Genomic DNA, 18,533 nt, shown 5'->3' with positions numbered 1-18,533 from the left:
CTGGGACTTGAACCCTGGACCTCTCGAATAAACGTCGAGTATGCTTTCAATTACACCACGAAGGCATACCGAAAGAAAGGGAAAATACCTTAAAAAGCCTAGAAATGAATTTAGATATTAACTGCGAAAAACACATGTTCCTATTTTTTGTGTGTTTCCAATGTGTTGTCAGTATTCCTAAGCTTAGCTATTACAACAATACAGTATTAGTTGACTAATTACTGTGATTTGATAAAAATATGGCATTTTATGCTTTACTTCCTGTGCACTGCAGAAATGTTGTAATGCAGAAAATATGGCAGTGTCTAATATAGTGTACTCTCAGCAGCCAACTTGCGCTCGAAGTGGCAGCTCAAAGCCCGGTTTAGATACTTGACATTGTTGATCTTGAGCAGGTATCCTAAAAAAAAATCATAATTTTCGGTTCTGTTTATGCACCGTTGCTAATTATAAGCCTTGCCCACGCAATTGTCAATCATATGCTGGTATTTGCTGTATGCCTGTGAGGATTCTACTGCTTGTTGTATTTTGGTGTCGAATCAATGCAGTGTGGATTGTTTGTCTGTATCAACTCATCGCAGGTGACCGATACCCATTGGTCCTCTTACTCATTATTACTGCATTGTAAAAATTTCTCTTTTGTCGTGTCGATTGTTTTTCGGTAAATATTGTCGACCATATGTGGCTGCCGATCTGTGCAATATCGATCTTATCAGTTAAGGTATAATTAAATGCATGAAAATTTGCACTTTGTGAGAAATAAATAAAATCTTTCTCAAGTGTTTTTCCTTGTTTTCATTAGAGCTATGCACTTAAAATGTTCCGATTTTAAAAGTTCAATCCCTTTTGCCATCACTGAATCAAGTTCTTTTCTAATTCATGATGTAATCATACTACGTTCTTCGCAGCATGCAGACCCATTCGTTCGAAAGCAGGCATTTCGTCTTTTTTAAGAGACGCTCATCCTGTAAAGAGAACTGGCGTGGAGGTCATTCTATTCGCTGGAAGCTTCTTGTCGGATGTAACCGGAACACCTCTCATCGCTGCCAATCGAGCTAAAAGGTCAGCTTCGGATTGCATGAGTGAAAAGTGCTGAGATTTCGGTAGAAAGAGTGGAGCAAAATCTGAAAAGGGTTTTGTATTCTTTTGTGTTTTGCGAGGTTTTGTTCCGTTTTTCCACTCGTCTGGATTTTGTCGGTATAAAGGAATTGGTTTGAAAATCGATGCATCTTCTCCATTTCATGTGATGAAATTAGATTTGAAGAGTATTTGTTTTATAATTCCGTGAAGTGTATCTTTTAAATTCAGTGTCGTATTCTGAAATCTCTATTTTTAAGACATTTTATTTTCCAAGATTTTTAACGCACAGCTTGGTCTTTACAATCCAGAAAATTTTCACCGTTTCAAATTAATTTTTCCTGTTCAGTTATGCGATTGTTTTTTGGTGACGGATATGTTTTATCCCATTTTTTTTATTCAATCGGAATCATAGTTAAATTCAACTGCGATGGTCTTCAATCAGCTCCAGATTTTTTTCGTACAGTGTGCTAATAATAATATCATTGTTTCATTTCTTTCTCCGCCCACCAGTGGCCGAGCGGTTATGTCGCTGAACACCGGTAGTTCGGTCCGAGGTTCGAATCCCGCGAACGGGCTGGCTGCATGGGTGTTTTCGTGGTTTTCCCCATGTGTAACTTGTATACGAGCCAGTTTCCCTTAAAAAGTCCTCCACGAAGGCATCCCTCCCTTAAGGCAGATAGCCGTCGAGTGCTTTGCCGTAATCTAATAAACCAACCATTTCTTTCTCCCTCTTTTTCTTAAATCTCTCCTCATCCATCACTCTTTCACTTTTTGATCTGCTATCAAAGTACATTATACAAGGCGATATAAATATAAGTTTACGTAAATTCGGTATGGACTCACTGAAGATGGAAACTTATTTTAGCGGTGTGTGTTTTCGTGTGGGTCTGAACGTTGAACTGTTAGCAGTTAATATTAGGTGAGTCCAAATGTTTACCTAGTCTTCGAAAATGCAGATTGAAGTTGCTTTGTTGTCAGACATGGCGCTGTAATGACTGGAATTTTCGGATAATAAAGCCTACAGACATCTTTTTCTGCTCAGGTACTCTGCTTTTAAGAGTACTGTTAATTTCGTTTTGGCATTTTGCGTCGATTCACTTTTTGCGTTGTTTCACTTTTCAAATTATTGCCGCCAAATATTATCGTCCTGTGTTGTAGTTAAAGAAATTAAATAATGAAGAATTTGCATAAGTGTATGTATGTTTCTCACATTGTAATAAAACAACAGTACCTAGAGCCATCGAATTTTGAATAACGTAATCCTCCTACGGAACGGAGCCCAAATTCGGAATTTGTTTTATTATCTATTTCATATAGTGTAAAGCATTTATGAGTTTTTGATTAAGAAACTCAACGATTTCAAAGCGAGCAAAAGCAACACAGTACTTTCCGGTACTGTTCCCTTTGCACGCGAGACTGCGTATCGAATTTAGAATTTGTTTTATTATCGATTTCATATTTTGTAAAACTTTAACAAATTTTTCTTTAACAAACTCAAAAATTTCATTGCAAGCAATGGCAACATTGTACAGAAAAAAACAATTTTATCTCCAGCATGTGAGGCTGTACCAGAAATTCTAAAGGATAGGCTCATTTTAAAATTATTTTGTGATATTGCTGTTGAATTGAATTTTATGGTTTAAGTGCAAAGAATATATTTAATAAATAAAGGCAACACAGAAAACGTTAAAAAACTTTGGGTGTAGTTTAAAATCTGAAAGCTTTCAGATTTAAATAATAATAATAATATTTATTATTTTTTTTAATTCCACTTCTCCTTATTCCTTTTAAAATTACATTTCCTATGTTTTTATTTAAGTATATTTTTTTGCATAATTAGGCAGTTCGACGTTTTGAAGATATGTTAGGCTTGATAAAATAAAGATCTTAGGCAAATTCTATGTTCTTAGTTGCAAAATGATTCAATTTGTGAGTTTTTATGTTGTACCTGTAATTTTCAGCAACATGATATAAATTTGCAATCTGGGTTTAATGAAAACGAAATTCAGGAATGCAGTTTTTAGAAAAGTAATAAGTATTTACGTAGAAGATATAAATCAAATTTAGTAAGTGAAGTACGTAATTAAAACTTGAATTTTGATGTCTTCCCTCTCAGACATAATTTGACAAAATATAGTTGAGTAATAATTCAAGTTATAAAAACAAATTATTATTTTTTTAAAATCAGAGCGTAGCAAGAGGTTGATATAGAAATTAACATAGTGGGGTAATTTTCAAGCTTTAGTATATATTAAATAAAACACGGAATGCTAAATTTTTTGTAGAAAATTAAGATAAATCAAAAAGTCTTGTATTAATATTCAAATTTTCTGTCTAGATTTAATCTTCTTTCTACATTTTTGTTTCTTCGTTAATTCTGCTTGTTTACATTTAATTTTTATGCATTTTAAATAAAATGTTTGTTTCATGTATTCCATTGTATGCGTTTTTTTTTTTTTTTTTCTCTTTCTTAACGATGCTTCTGAGTACCTAAATTAGCGCTTTAGCCAGTTTCCCCAACTTTTTTTCATTTTTCTTTTTTTCATTTCTTTCTTTCTCTCTCTCCTCTCTTTTTTTCCCCCCTTTTTAATCTTATATAAATATAAAATTGAAAATAGTAAGGAGAGTAGAGTGGTATCAGATTCTTCGGCTTAAATTTATTGATCTATATATTTATTTTTTTACTTTATTGATGAATTTTACAGTTATATTGATATTAATATTACCTGGGCAATGATCTCCATTGTCTTTATCAAACTTCTTTTACCAGCGGTAAGATGAAACTTCCATTTCCTCTGCAATGTGTTTTTTCTCCCCTTTCTTTAATTTCATTCTCTGATGGTTCTGAAATTTAAATTCTTTTTATTGTTTTCCTCTAGAAGCTCGACTGCTGTAGTGTAAAGTTACTAATTAGTGTTCGGAATTGTGGAACGAATTCCTTTTTCTTTCCGGATCCGTTTCACACACGGTAGTTTTCTTTCTGTGAAAAATCGATGACCTTTCTGTGGACGAGAGACTGATGTAACAAATCCGATTATTGCTTGAAAAATTTGGAAATGTGTATGTGCTATTTTTGCGGTAGAAGAATGGCATACGTGCATATCAGATCTGGTTCAAGTGAAATATGTGAAGTTTTGATTAAAAATCACAAAATTAGATCATGGGGTCAATATATATTATGCATATCAAATATATATTATGCACTCAGTGCACTGAGTATTTGAGAAAGTGCTGCAGAGGGAGGAGATTCATGAGGTCTCTGTAAAGTATGTATTACTTGAAATGATTTGAATGTATTTTTATTCAGTCTTTCCAAAAGTTCATGATCATTATAAAGCTTCAATATATACACCATTTACAGCCGGACAGAAGTCATAGTGATGTTCATTTTCAATCTATACTATCATTGAGAATATAAGTTTTTTCACGATAAACATTGCTTTTGAAAAACCTAGAGAAAGAAGTAGAGTAATGTAAAAGTTAGGACTAGAGTAATGTAAACGTTAGGACAACGTCTGGGCAGTGGCATGAACCATTTCTGCCAGTCCATGGTTTGGGAAATCGACTATTCGACTCATCAATCTCGGTCATGTTTGTGAATGGTGCTTCTTGTTGAAAAGTTTGGAATTCATGGTTGTTACATTTCCATTTGCTCAATCTGTACGAACAAAATTATCTATGGCAAATTGAAGTTGATATAGTTGCAACAATCAAAGAATGGTCTAATGTCTTGTTATTTAGTAAGTCACATAAACAGTAGCATCAAGAAAAATCTCGACTATGTTCATGTATCACACGTAAATTTTCAGAGCCCTGATTTTGCGATTTACATCAGTGTTTACTGGCTTCAATTGAGAGAAGGGTATTTTTAAAAAATTCTGATTCAGCGTCATATTTCCTTAGAGTGGTTATTGTGATAGGTAATTTTACACTTCTTATCTTGCAATTCGATCGATTGCAACAGAATCTTCTTAAGTGACTAAATTAAATAAAAGTATTATGCACCCTCGATTATCCAGGCTAACGCCGGGGAAGCAGGTCACGGATAATCGAAAAACGGTGATAATCCAAACTATCGGTTTTCATGCTGATAGTATGAATTTATTTCTCTAAAAAATTAATGAGTAATTTTGCGTATTTTTCGAAGTGGTATTTTATCACTGTATTCAAATCCCCTTCAGTCGACTCCTCCCCTCATCATTCATTCTTTTTTAGTTCTAAAATTTTAAATCAGTTTTTAAAAGAATAAGAAGAAAATATGTACGAAGCTAAAGAATCCCAAAGATCCATGGAAATAATACTTTCGACTGTGCACATGCAAAACGAATTATGCAAGGTAATTGTTGAAAATTATACCTAAAGACACAATTCAGCTGTTTTTGGAGCATACTCCGACTTGCACGTGTTTGTTTTTTGTACACTCACGCGCATAGCCTTCCAAACAATTCGCACCCGAACAATCGAGTACTAAACTAAAACTAAACTCGGCGGCATAAACAGCCCTTAGAGAGCCATGGCTGGCAGTGCCTTGATAGCTGCTTTCGAGACCGTGGGCTTCGAGGTGCTTTTGTATCTTAACCTGGACAAATGGTCAGCTTGCGCAGGACCCCCGGTGTTTAGTCCCCAAGAGAACTTAATACTCATTTTATCGACCTACGCCAGGGATGAAAGGATGAGTCCAGCTTCCCATGCCCGGGGATCGAACCCCGGACCTGTGGTGCTGCTGCGCGACTCGCAAGCCACTGTGCCACCGGGCATTCATTTGAAGAGTACACTGTACAAAAAATAATTAAATGAAGCACAGTAACATTTTCACATCTCATTTTCGACCATGCTTTCTGCTACAAAAAAAGGGGGAAGAAAAAAAGATTGTTTTGGTATAGTCTACCTGCTCTTGAAGTTCGTTCCATCTTTTCGAAAAACCCTCGGTAAGAAATGGTTAGAGAATATCACTGCATTCATCAACTTGTCGTTTCATTGGTATGTAGCTTCTCATAGAATATCATGATTTATGCAGCTAAACATTGTAGAGACATTGGGTTAATTGGAAGCAGGAGAGATGAAAAATGAGCAACGCCCTCGCTGAGAATCGAACCACAGACCTCTGGAATACGCGCCCAGCATGCAGACCACCACACTAAAAAGGCGGAAGAAATACCTTATAACATATGAATTGCATTTAAATTGTCAATACTGTAGAATTCTTTACCTTTGAATTAAAAACTGTTACTCGCTGCATTTTAGTAAGGACCAAAAAGACTGTGCACATCTTGCTTTAAAGTTGGAAAGTTTAAAGAAGATTTCACTGCCTTTTCGTTGGGTTGCGGCTCCGTCTGATTACTTAATTATAGTTCTTGATCTTGTCATAATGTTATTTATTATTTTGTATTGCAGCAGTTCACTTCCAGAGATCGGTTAATATGAGGCGTCATTCTGGAACAGGTTTACGTTGATTATTTCTGAAAGGCCTTTTAAAGAGAGCGGTATGCAGGTGATCAAGTTTTATACTTCGAAATGTATTTAAGCGTCGCTTCCGAGACAGATTCAGACAAAAGGTTTTTTTTTTCCGAGCGTGTGAAGTTTTATAATAATAGTAATAAAGCTTGTTTTCTTTGACATCTTGAAGAGGTAATTATTAATGTGTCTTTGACAGCTCTTGTAAGAGGTTGTTGTTTTTAAAATTTACTTAGAGTGATTATATTTTTCTGTTATTTACTGGTGCAAGTAAAAGTGGTATGTTTGTTATTATGATTGCTGCTTGTGGGAAGTGACCAAAGCATGGGTTAAATGATTGTAATCAAAGTGGAATTGCAGCCGGTATGTCTGGTGTGATGTTTTCTTATTGGATAAGCATTCAAATTTAAAATTAGGAGGAAAAATAATCTTAAATTGGAGTATATTGCTTTTTTTTTTCCTAAATTTTAAATGTAGTCTTTTCTGTTCCAGTGTAAGCATTCAGACATTTTAATTAGGATCGGGTTGTTACCGGAGTGGGGGGAGAAAATTTCTCCCGAGAAAATGAAAGAAACGTGGAGAAATAAACAGTGATGCTTGGGCTTCTAAAAGGAATAAATTTGCTAATAACTGTTTAAATTATTTAAAAATAAATTTCTCTTTTTAGAGCAATATGCATTTTTTAATGCAGTGAAATTTGTTGTAGAATTCGTATTCATCTACAGTATATTACATTGTGTTAATGATGATGTAAATTCGATTTGTCGTAATTAATTCAGTTTTCTTTCTTATTCTTACTGAATATCAATGATGGAAGAAAACTTACAAACTGTACTGAGAATACACTACTACTCAAATTTTCTTTTACTTTGATGCCGTTTTAAAGATAATGAATTTCATATGATAAAAAGTAATGTGTAGTATCTGAATTCCATATGAATTGTGTAGTATGGGTTGAGATTAAAGTTTAACAGGATTGGAGCAATTTTTTTTCACCCCAAATGGTCATTAGCCCAGAAGGGCTATTAATCTCAAAACATGATTTTTCACTGAATCACTTTTCAAATTGTTGCACCAAATGTTATCACTCTGCATTATATTTATTAACTAAATAATGAAGAGCTTACATGAATGTATGTATATTTCTCGCATTGTGAAAAAGCGTTACCTAGAATCATCAAATTTTGAATAAAAGAGTCTTCACCCGAACATGGGCACCTGGAAATCAGAATTTGGAATTTGTTTTATTGTCTATTTCATCATTTTATAAAGCTTTAACGAATTTTTGGTTAAAAAACTCAACAGTTTCAAAGCAAGCAGTGGCAACACTGTAAAGAATAAAACAGTTTTATCTCCAGCGCGAGACTGTCGGAAATTCTAAAGATATTCTGTTTTTAAATATTTTTAGCACAATGTGGCGTTAGCCCAAATATTCTTGTATGTGTAAATGGGGGGGGGCGACGAGGGGTGAGGCCGTTTAGGTGTAATATATATCTTGAAAGCTTTCAGTTTTTTCCCCTTCCCTTTCGAATTTAACCATTAAAAATTACAAACTAGGTTATTGCAAGTCAGTAGCAAAAAAGGTTCTTCTTTTTATTATAAATGTATATATATATATTAAAGCATTATTTTTACGATGGCATAGATTCTGTTCTATAACTTAATTTTCTTTTTTGTTTATTTCTATTTATTCTCTAATCTTCTTAAATAATTGGTATTTTTTTATTGTTGATATGAGCTGAAATTCAGTTTCAGAATCTCTGTAAATTTATAGATGTGAAAGAAATCTTAGCGGAGGGTCTTAGAGAATACAGGAATATACAGCCATACAGCCATGCATATTTAAAACCAAAAGAAAAGGTTTCACATGCATAGAATTATACAGAAAGTGAAAATATTTAAATTAGCAGTATAAGGTACTTCTCCCGCCTACTTAGCATGCCTTCGTGATGGAAAGTGGTCAGCACACTCGGCGCGTATACGAGAGGTCCGTGGTTCGAGTCCCGGCGAGGGCATTGCTCATTTTTCATCTCTCCTGCTTCGAAATAACCTAATTTCTCTAAAGTGGCGCCGAACTAAAAAGGGTGGTGGATGATGATTCTCTACCGCCAGAATTTGGCAACTGGGTCTTGTAATCCCCATTCGTCCTCTAAAAGGGGGAGTATATAAGGTATTTCTCCTGCCTTCTTAACATACCTTCGTAATGTAATGGTCAGCACGCTCGCGCGTATTCGAGAGATCCGAGTTCCATCTAAGATATTGCTCGTTTTTCATTTCTCCAGCTTCAAATGAACGTAATGTCTCTACAAATTACTAATATGAATAAAATACAGATATATTAGTGTAAATATAATAATATAAATATGAGTTAAACCTCCAAGTCGGATTCTTGTGTTTCTTCCAGCTGGTGTTTTTAAAATGATTTTTTCCTGTGTGGGAGACATGTGCCAGCTTTAGTTTTAACCTCCTGTCTACGAATAGAATTCAAAGTTGATGTGCTTTGAAATGCGAATTAATATTTTTTGGACTGATTTTTGACTATCGAAAATTTGATTTAAATTTTTCGAATATGACAATTAGAAAAAAGGAGAGAGAAAAGAAGAAAATATTTTGCGTGGGAGTTAGTAAATTTTCGTGATACACGCGTTAAAATATGTCTTAAAATTAATAATAAATTACACATCCCAAACGACATTGCATGTCAAAAGGTTAATAAAATTTATAATAGTCAGTACTCTTCAAATTGCATTCTGCGGAAATTCTGTGCAACTCTTCTGAATGTTCCTCAAGTAAAAACTAAAAAAAAGATATTAACACCATATGCATCGCAAAAGTTAAACATCTGAAATAATAAATTAAATACTATTACGAATTTTGTATATATGTGAATAATTTGTGCGATATTATATGTGAAATCGTAGTATTTTCTGTATAATCTAACAAGAAATGCTTGAGAGGCGAAGCTCTGCCGAAAAAATACGATTGCAGGAGCAAGTTTATTTAACTTTGTGGTAAATGCTATCTTGCTGAATTGGCGAGATATCGTCAAGCTGAAGATGCTTTTGGCGTCTAATTTTTGTCGCCAAATTGGTTGAGAAATTGCTAAAAGTCGGCAAACCTGGCGACCATTTGCCGACATTTGGTTCCAGTCCCTTTATAACTGTAATTGGTATCGTAATTGAATAAGTGTAATTGATCCCTACGTGTAACTGTTACCATATCCGGCCCTCATATGCCTTCCAGTAATATCGAGAAGTGGAAAAATTCTCATTTCTCGGCGTCCAAGAAAAAAATTTATAAACCAAGAGAGAGTATCTGTTTCTTAGTTGTTGGTTTTAGAGCTGAACTCCGAGTATTCGTGTGAGCTTCTCATATTAGATGCGCTTTGCAGTGCGTTGTGTTTAACGTTCCTAGTAGTTTGAAGCGTAACGAGTGCTTGTACTCTGATATCGAAAAGAGCTGTACTAGTGCTTTTGGGGAAAGTTCCAGAACTGTTAAGTGTTTCTTTAAATCCTTTAAATTTTATAAAGTTATCAACAGTTTTGTGTGCATCAGTCTATTATGAACCTGTAATGAAATAACGATTTTCTTTCCATTTTTCCACATAAAATACACAAATTAATATATTTTCAATCCTTTTAAGAATTTACTTTTCTAAGGATAAACCGCATGATGAAAAATAAAATTATAGTGCATAAATATGGAATAAAATTTCAATAAGTGCTTTATCGGCGACCACCATTCTTATATGAACATCTCTGCAGATACTTCTGAGAATTGAAATGAACATCAGTATTGAATAGTACTTCTCTAAGATGTTCACTTGAACAGAAGATCGAAATTACCGGGTACTTCGCATATGCTTTGGGTGGTTTATCGTAATATTAGGCGCTACGTGGCCAGCCGAAATACCCTCATTTGCGGTCAGGTCATAAATTTACAATCCCTTTTTTCAGGGGGAGAGCTGACAAGGAGCGGACAATCTCGCTAGGGATCTTGAGAAAATGCGGGGGTTGTTTAAACATCTAACTTCTCTACTTTCAGTTGTATACACAGGAAAATACAAATTGAATTCTTCGAATGAATGCAATTTTGTACAATGAAAATGTATTACTTAACGATAAAAACTGTAAGATAGATAACATCTTTTTTTAAAGCCATAGGTGTAGAAAGACAGATATTTGTTACACGAATGAATTTGTAGTAAATATTGAGTTTTTCATTTCGAATGCTATGTTCCATGTATGCGAAGTAGCTGAGTATGTGAGATAATAGTCATAACCGAATGGCTTTCAACCTTTTCACGGCTAAGGACTGTTTCTCAATTACATTGTGGTCGCTGCTTTTTGGTTAATTTTCTAATGGCATATAAACAATAATTGTTTTTATTTGAGACTTATGAATAAAATAACGCAAACTAGACTGCACAAAATTCCTAAGAATGAAGTTAAATAATACTGAAAAATACATTATTGATGCACTTTTGTGTTTTATATGTAGTAGTATTAACTACTACTATAATCCTTAAACGGAATCCTTAAATTATATATATCTATGTATAGGTATATATAAATGGAACCAAATATAGAATAAGGTATAAAATATCTTTATTATACAATGTTCATTACCATACGTATATTTACATAATATCAATATAAATAGTTAGTTAGGTTTCGTACATATATAATTTATTTTTATATTTTGTATTAGATTCAGTATTGTATACGTATCTGAAGTTTAATTTGTTCTCTTTTTGGGTTACGACTTTAAGTGAGAAAGAATTGTTAGGGCCTTCATAGGGATTACATTATATACAATCAGTTAGGATCCGACTTTTCCTTTCTTTTAATCATTATATATATTGAAATACTACTTATTGAGTATACATAAAATATAGCAGTTTTTAAGCTACTTATTTATATATCTATTGTTTGGTCTGGTTTGTTTGATTATAGCAAAGTATTCGACGGTTATTTGCCTAAGGGTAAGGGTGCCTCGTGGAGAACTTTCTAAGCAAAACTGACTCTTATGCACGTTACACGTGGGGAAAACCTCGAAAACGCCAATACAGCCATCGCCGTCGATCCGGATTCGAACCCCGGATCGAACTGCCAGAGTTCAACGACTTTACAGCTCAGCCGCTAGTGAGCCACACACACGCACATATACATTAAATAGTATTTACATGTCGTTTATAAAGTATAATTGAGTGCAATTTAATCATAAAGAGTTAGAAAATATTCTACGGAATTACTTCACTTCGTAGACTTTTTGTTAAGCTTCACCATATTTCTTAGAGAGAATCTCAATGCTAGTTCCATTTCCAAGCTGTTTATGTACCTTATTTTTCATGCTTTGAATTATATTTAGAAAATTATTTCACTTGGTTATAGCTGAAAATGTAGTTTTTTTATTGAAGAATTTAAGGGTAAGAAGAGAATTATGCCTTTTTCTAATTAATTATTCTTGAAGCATTTAAATTTTTTTTAAAAAAAGCGCACATTAATACGAATCACTGAACTAAAGTGGTCGATACAGGACAGATTAATTAGCTACTAAATTTTGATTTTCGTTGAGTAAAATGGAATTCATCTGCATTCTATAAGAAAGCAGATATTCAAAAAATGTTTTTTTCCTATTCTCGCAGTCATAATATTGTTCTTAAATATTCAGCTAATTCATATTCAAATATTCCAATCCATTACAATAAGTAATAAATCGATGCAGTAAATAAATAATTAAAATCAATTAAATGCAATTTTAATTGATTTTAATTGCCATTTCCCCTCTGATAAACCCCTCTTTAGAGTTCAATAGCAGTCGATCAGCTTTTGTTGGGGGTTCATTTTTCTTTATGGTATGCTTACGTTATATATGTATGTATTATGCATTGTTCATACTTGTCAATTGCAGCTTTTAATATCTTTTGGAAAAAAATCAATATGAGAATCCAGAAAATGATTCTTAGTGACGCTAAAACTATTATTACTAGGCACTCTCATGTCACAGTGTTTAAAAATAAATCCCATTGTTTAAAGGTAGATTCTATGCTCATATTTTAGTCTAAAATTAAAAGCTGCGAGTAAAAATTAAGGGGGTTGCTCTTAGAAAGCCTCAATCAGAAGTAGTTATAGGAAATGTTAATCAATACTTATAATCTTAAGGTATGTAAATATGAGCCCATTTTCCTCAGAAAATTCTCCATGAAATCATGCCTAGCCAACCCTCATATGTTTTGCCATATTCAACACAAAATCATTCTTAAGATGATTAATTAATTAATTTTATGTTAGATGATACGAAGCTTTTCAAAAACTAGGATGCTTTCCGTAAACAATTAGTATTAATAAGCGCTGTTCAACTGGAATTGGGTTGGATTATTTGTTTATAGCAGTGCTTTTCAGCCGTCTTACATGTACCTGTTTGTATTGCTCAGAGGGGGGGGGGGTGGAAGGAAATTCCTGAACGAAAACAATGTAATAATGAAATGTTAATAAACAAATAAATATAACTTTTCGTATCTTATGTAATTTGTCTCCATTCTGATACCATGTGCATCATTTATTTCTGATATACTGATACTGAATGAGACCTAAAAACACTTTTTTTTTTTTAAATATATCACCTCTTATGATCCCTGACACAGCCGTTTACTTTCTCCTTCTGTAATTAACGTCAGTCTCCTGCTCTCGACCGCATTTGCCAAGCCACCGGCCAGCCTCCGTCTGACTTTTAAATGTTCCGGAAAAAGGCCTAACGCGAATAGCAAACATTAAATTTAAAAGCTGCACAAAATTTTACTCTGCAGAACAACTTTATCAAAAGATTGATCGATTTATAAATAAATTACAATGAAATACGCAATATCCCTTTATGCAAATATTAATTATTATAATAAATAAATTAACCAACTTTCCATAGACTTCTTTCGACAAACGTCCGGTATCCAAGAGAAACATTAAATTTAAAAACTGCACAGAATTATCGCCATCATTTTTCCGAGCGGCAACAGTGATATATATCAGCAGTAATGGCTGCGTTCCATTGTTGCTGATATAATCAGAGAGAATTATCGATTTGATGCGATTTCATCAAAAAACATAAAATAAAAAATAAAAAAAATAAAAAACCTCATTCGAACTTTGAAAAACTCCCTTCGAGATGCACGTATGTACCAAATTTCATAGCGTACGTAAATTTCATAGCGGTGTATTAGCGTACGCGCAGCACGAACGAAAGGCACACAGAGACAGACAGACTCTTCCTTTTATGATATGTAGAGGTGAAGTAGATTGATTTTTACCAATAAAATTATAACGAAATACTAATTTTCTTTTTCTTTTTTTCCCTCTATGTTTTCCATTCTTACTATTAATCATATATGTTTGCGAGATTCGAGAAAATTAGGATTCATTCTATGTCTATGAATTAGACAAGTTCATTAAATGTAAATAAGAAAGGATGATAAATACTTCTAAAATTTTGTTGTCGATTAAATAGATGTTGTTGCCATTCGGTGATGCATAAGATATTTCATTGCTGTTCAAAAATTTTAGAAACCGTGAATGCATAATTAACACATTAATTGCCACACCAGTTTATAAGAAAATCTCCGTCTGACTAGACGAAATGTCTAGAAACGCTTTGGGACATTCATTTAATTCAAAATCTATCCTTAAGAACAAAGCATCTAAGAAAGCGTGTTAGATTAAAAAATAATTTCATCTTTTCCAAAAAAATTTTCTGTAGTGACGGATGGTTAAAAATTTTGTGATAAAATTGATCATATTTTACAAGAATTGATTACTGAGGAAGAAAGAAAAGCTGCTACGGAAAAAAGTGCAATTCAGTTTATTGAATGGAATGAATTTAGTTCAACAATCAGTTTCTGTAACAATCATTTTCTACTCTTTTTTTCATCATTCAAACATAATTTTTCAAATACATACTATACTAGCTAACCTCGTAAATACTCAAATGGACGTCATCCGAATACGGATGACACTGACTGATCAAAATTTTTTCCCGTGAAAAAATGAAGACCGATACATGTATTGCATACATACTTTTTCAACGCATTCTTGTAAAGTCAACGTTTCACCTACGGTCTATTCTATGCACTATTGTGCATTTGATGTCTTGAAAAAAACTCCTTCTAAGCGCAAATTTACCATGATTGAGGAATCGTGGAAAGCAGTGGAAGAGGAATGGAAATGTACACTCCTGAAAATTTTAAGAAAAGCCCTTCTGTCACGGAAATCACGAAACAGACTTCTAGTAAGTCTTGCTAGCTAACATTTAAAAAAGTGCGCTTTACGGCTCTTGAAATTGTTCAAAAAGTGTGTAAAGACCCTCTGTAACTCTTAGTTTACGCTTTCATTTTATTTTTTCGTTTTTACCTTGATTAATATTAAATATTTCTAATTTATCATCTTGGCATACAAAAATTTCCTGCTTTTTAAATTTGCTTTGTGTATTTTTGATTATTAGTATTATCCAGTTTTCTGTGTTGTCATTGTTGTTGTTATTCTTGTTGCTGTAATACATGTAATATATACAATAGAAAGGGTGAATTTTTAAAAGCTTAATTTAAAGTGATGTGCTTAAGCAGAACGAATTTTTATTTTTAGTTTGTTATATCAATTAGAAAAAGAAATAGCTACTTTTAATATACTATTAAAATTAAGTTCAAAAATCGAATTTTTATTTATTTATTTATTTTTTATATTTGTAAAAGAAAAGTGATGTAATAATGAGAATTGTGGTTTTTAATTCCAATAATGTTTTGACTTTTGTTGTTTGAAATTAATGAGCTTTTTCTTTTTCACCTCTGTGACTTGAGGCTTAGGCACATAATACCGGAGTATTAATATTAAAGCCTTTAATTTGTATTTTCTAATTGTTGGTGTTGATAAATAGTCCCTGCGTATGAGCTTCGTCAGTGTTGAATAATTAATATTTCTAGCTGATTTTCTTCCTTTCGTGTTACAGATCATGTTGCAAGTTTTCTTTTTCTTTCCCCCCCTCCCCTATAATCCAAACTTAGTGGACGGACTTTCTTCGAATTTAGCCTTAACATTCAAAACGCTTTTTATTTATTAATGTTTTCTTTGAGATGGAGCAAAACTCTTGAATCTTGACTAGACGTGTTACCTTAATTTTTAGCGCAATTAAGTGAAGAATTCATTGTTTGAGAAGCTTTGGCGAACAAATATGCAGGGGAAAAAATTAATGCGTTCGAGAAAGCGAGTGATAAAGAGGGGGAAAAAAAAGGTGAATAAACTAAAATAAATAAAAAAAAGGGGGGACGCTGTGAATGGTTAAAAAAAGTATTAAAGCTCTTTCTCCTTTCGTGATGCTGAAAAGAAAATAATTATAATGCTAAAAAGAAAAGTCTAATAAGGCAACCGGTGGCCCAACTTTCAAACATTTTCCGGTTTTAATTAATAAAATTAAGATAAGAGACTTTTATTGCAAGTCGAAAATAAGCAATTTGCGTTCCACCCTCCCGTTGCCGTGCCAGGTCTTCTTTTAAAATTAATACAGAGAAGGGAGGGAAAAAACCTGTAAAGCAAAACAAAAACACCCAACGCGAAATTGAGCTGTCGTTTCTGCTTTGTGATAGAACACGTTTTTCTCTTTGTTGCAGACCGCCGGCCCGGCCCCGGGGAACCCATGCAGCCAGAGACATTCGGACGAAGAACACCACGGCAAATGGCCCCGCCCACCCCTGGGGTACCTTCTGCCCGATGGTAGTCGGAAGAGAGGGGGGAGTGCTGTGGTAAAACCTCATCGAAAAGCAAAAATAAAAGAAAAAGAAGAAAGAAGGTAAACCGGAGGAACAGACCCAGACCGCGTTTTTCTGTGTGGAGTGCGGCGGTGTGTTCTGCGTGTCTGTTGGAACTATGGCTGCTGCCGCATCTGGCCGGCACCCGGCCCCACTGCGGGCCTCGGTGATGGCGATCGTGTGTCTACTGCTTCCAGCCTGTTTTGGTGGTGCTGCGTATTTCGTATCTCATCCCGACCACCGAGTTGCGCCAGGTAAGTGTTTTTCACTATCTACCTTGTTGTTTTGTGTGTATAGTTCATTTTCACGGATTCCTTTCATAAATGCTTGATCCCCTGTATGCAAAGACCATTATTTTGCTTCGTGAGATTATATATGAAATAGTGAAATTTTGCATTTTTTTCGTGCACTTTCAGTTTCAGTTTGAAGTTCTTTGCATTTCAAATGTCTTCACTTCATGATGGTTTCTAGGTGATCGATCAAGTGTGCAGTCATCAGTTATCCATACTATCTCTCGTCTCATAGATTATGGATTATGAAGTCTGTGGGTCTTGAACGATTGTGAATTACTCTTTGGATTGTCAATAAGATGCCTTTCTGTGCCTGGATTAAGCATGGAAATCATTGTGATGTGCTCGCTATGAAACAAGAAAGTGTGTTCTGCTGATTTTGATTAATTTCTGTTGGTTTTTAATGCAGTAGATGTTCTACCCGGATTACTACTATATGAGAAAGGGTATGCACATCAGTTGTGCATTTTACAGCTATTTAAACAATTCAGTCTACCTATGGATTACGTTTGCGTCTTCTGGCACTGTTCATTGCTCTTAGGAATGTGCAATAAATGGTTATTTTTCTGAGTATTCCCAGTAGCGGTGAACAATCTTTACCTTTGTGAACAACAATGCACAATGTAACAGCAATGACGAGTGTCAATGAATCCGATTATGCGATAACAAACTTTACCAAGGGACATTTCTGAAGGTCATACTGTCTGTCTACGGTAAGAACAGCTCCCGCCACGGTGTCTGGCGAGTGGCGGTCGCTATAGCAACAGGGCTACTATATTTCAAATAGGGACGAACCAAGGGTTGCTTTATTGTTATTTTGTTTTTGGCGACTGTTGGCTTAAGGGAAGTTTATCATTCGTCTTCTCGGCTTCATTCCAGCTGCACGCATCTTTTCTTAAGCCTTATATTATTACTATTAGCTCTTTTTATTCTCGTTGTTATATCATTTGTGCTAGCATTTGCTCAAATTCGCTTCTATTTAGCTTGATTTTCGTAGTGCTTTGTTAATCGCCAATTTTTTAAAATGCCCTTCCAGTTTAAGAAAGGTCAACCTTTAAAGTCTCAGTCACGTCAAATCGTGTATAGTGTCGCAGAATTTTGCGCTTCTGAAGTTTCGGCGAACTCTTTAGTAGTTCCTCTTCCTTAAGTTTTGAAGAGCGAAGTATCAACAATGGGTGAAAATAAACTTCTGAATACACTTGGAAAGAAATGTAAAAGCCCTGCTAATCATAAATGTGAAATTTACGATTTTGACAAATGCGTTCTACGGCAGACAATACAAGACTTTTACATCAAAGAAAAGAAAGTGCCATCTGTGCGGAAATTACTGCCTGTCTTGAGGCAAAAATTAGACTTCCCGTGGCAAAAAGACTCTTTGTGCAAAGTTTTGTGTTCAATGAATTTTCGTTGGAATGCGTAGAAAAAAAAAAAAAAAAAAAAAAAAAAATCTTATCGAAAGACCTCACATTGTATTTTGGAGGAACAATTATTTACGCGAAATGAGAAAACTCAGAGCAAGTGAACGAACGCCACATCGTTTACATCGATGAAACATGGATTGACAGCAATTTAACTTTTAAGAAATTTTGGCAACATGATACGGTTTTGGGCGCACAGCCAGTTTCCCTTAGCAAGCCCTCCATGGAGGCATCCCTCCTCTTAGGCCTGGAGGCTTTCCGTAATCATATAAACCAACCCAAACCACTGGTAATTAAGGAAAAAGCAGTTTTGATTTTAATTCACCTTCGCTTCCTTCCGCCATTAAATTAACCAGCTTTTGGTTTAGTTTAAAGGTATGAGAAAAGAAGAAATGTTCGCAAAAAGTATTTATTGAGAGCATGGGTATGTAAAAAAATGCTTTTACTTTCAAGATGATTCTATATACATTTAATGATGAAATTTTTAGTCATTATTAAAGCACA

The 18,533-nt window shown here is 34.2% G+C and overlaps 1 protein-coding gene across 6 annotated transcripts in view; it reads left to right on the top strand.

The window, feature by feature from the left end:
- The window catches only part of LOC118196962 (semaphorin-2A-like), a 745,632-nt gene that overhangs the window by 162,261 nt on the left and 564,838 nt on the right, over positions 1 to 18,533 (top strand). For 4 of the 6 annotated variants that reach the window (XM_085810484.1, XM_085810482.1, XM_085810486.1 and 1 more), the window contains one exon: positions 16,184 to 16,575. In XM_085810484.1, coding sequence (XP_085666610.1) covers positions 16,440 to 16,575 — 136 coding nt within the window. In that variant the 5' untranslated portion in view covers positions 16,184 to 16,439. Of the gene's footprint in view, positions 1 to 16,183; positions 16,576 to 18,533 lie in introns of those variants that run through there. The other 2 variants (XM_085810487.1, XM_085810488.1) reach the window with 2 other exon arrangements.

Source organism: Stegodyphus dumicola, chromosome 2 (assembly GCF_044657685.1).
Source record: "Stegodyphus dumicola isolate Sdum_Otavi_A_Nest chromosome 2, ASM4465768v1".
NCBI classification, from domain to species: Eukaryota; Metazoa; Arthropoda; class Arachnida; order Araneae; family Eresidae; genus Stegodyphus; species Stegodyphus dumicola.
The sequence above is the reverse complement of the archived record's forward strand: the minus strand, read 5'-3'. Positions and strand labels throughout refer to the sequence as shown.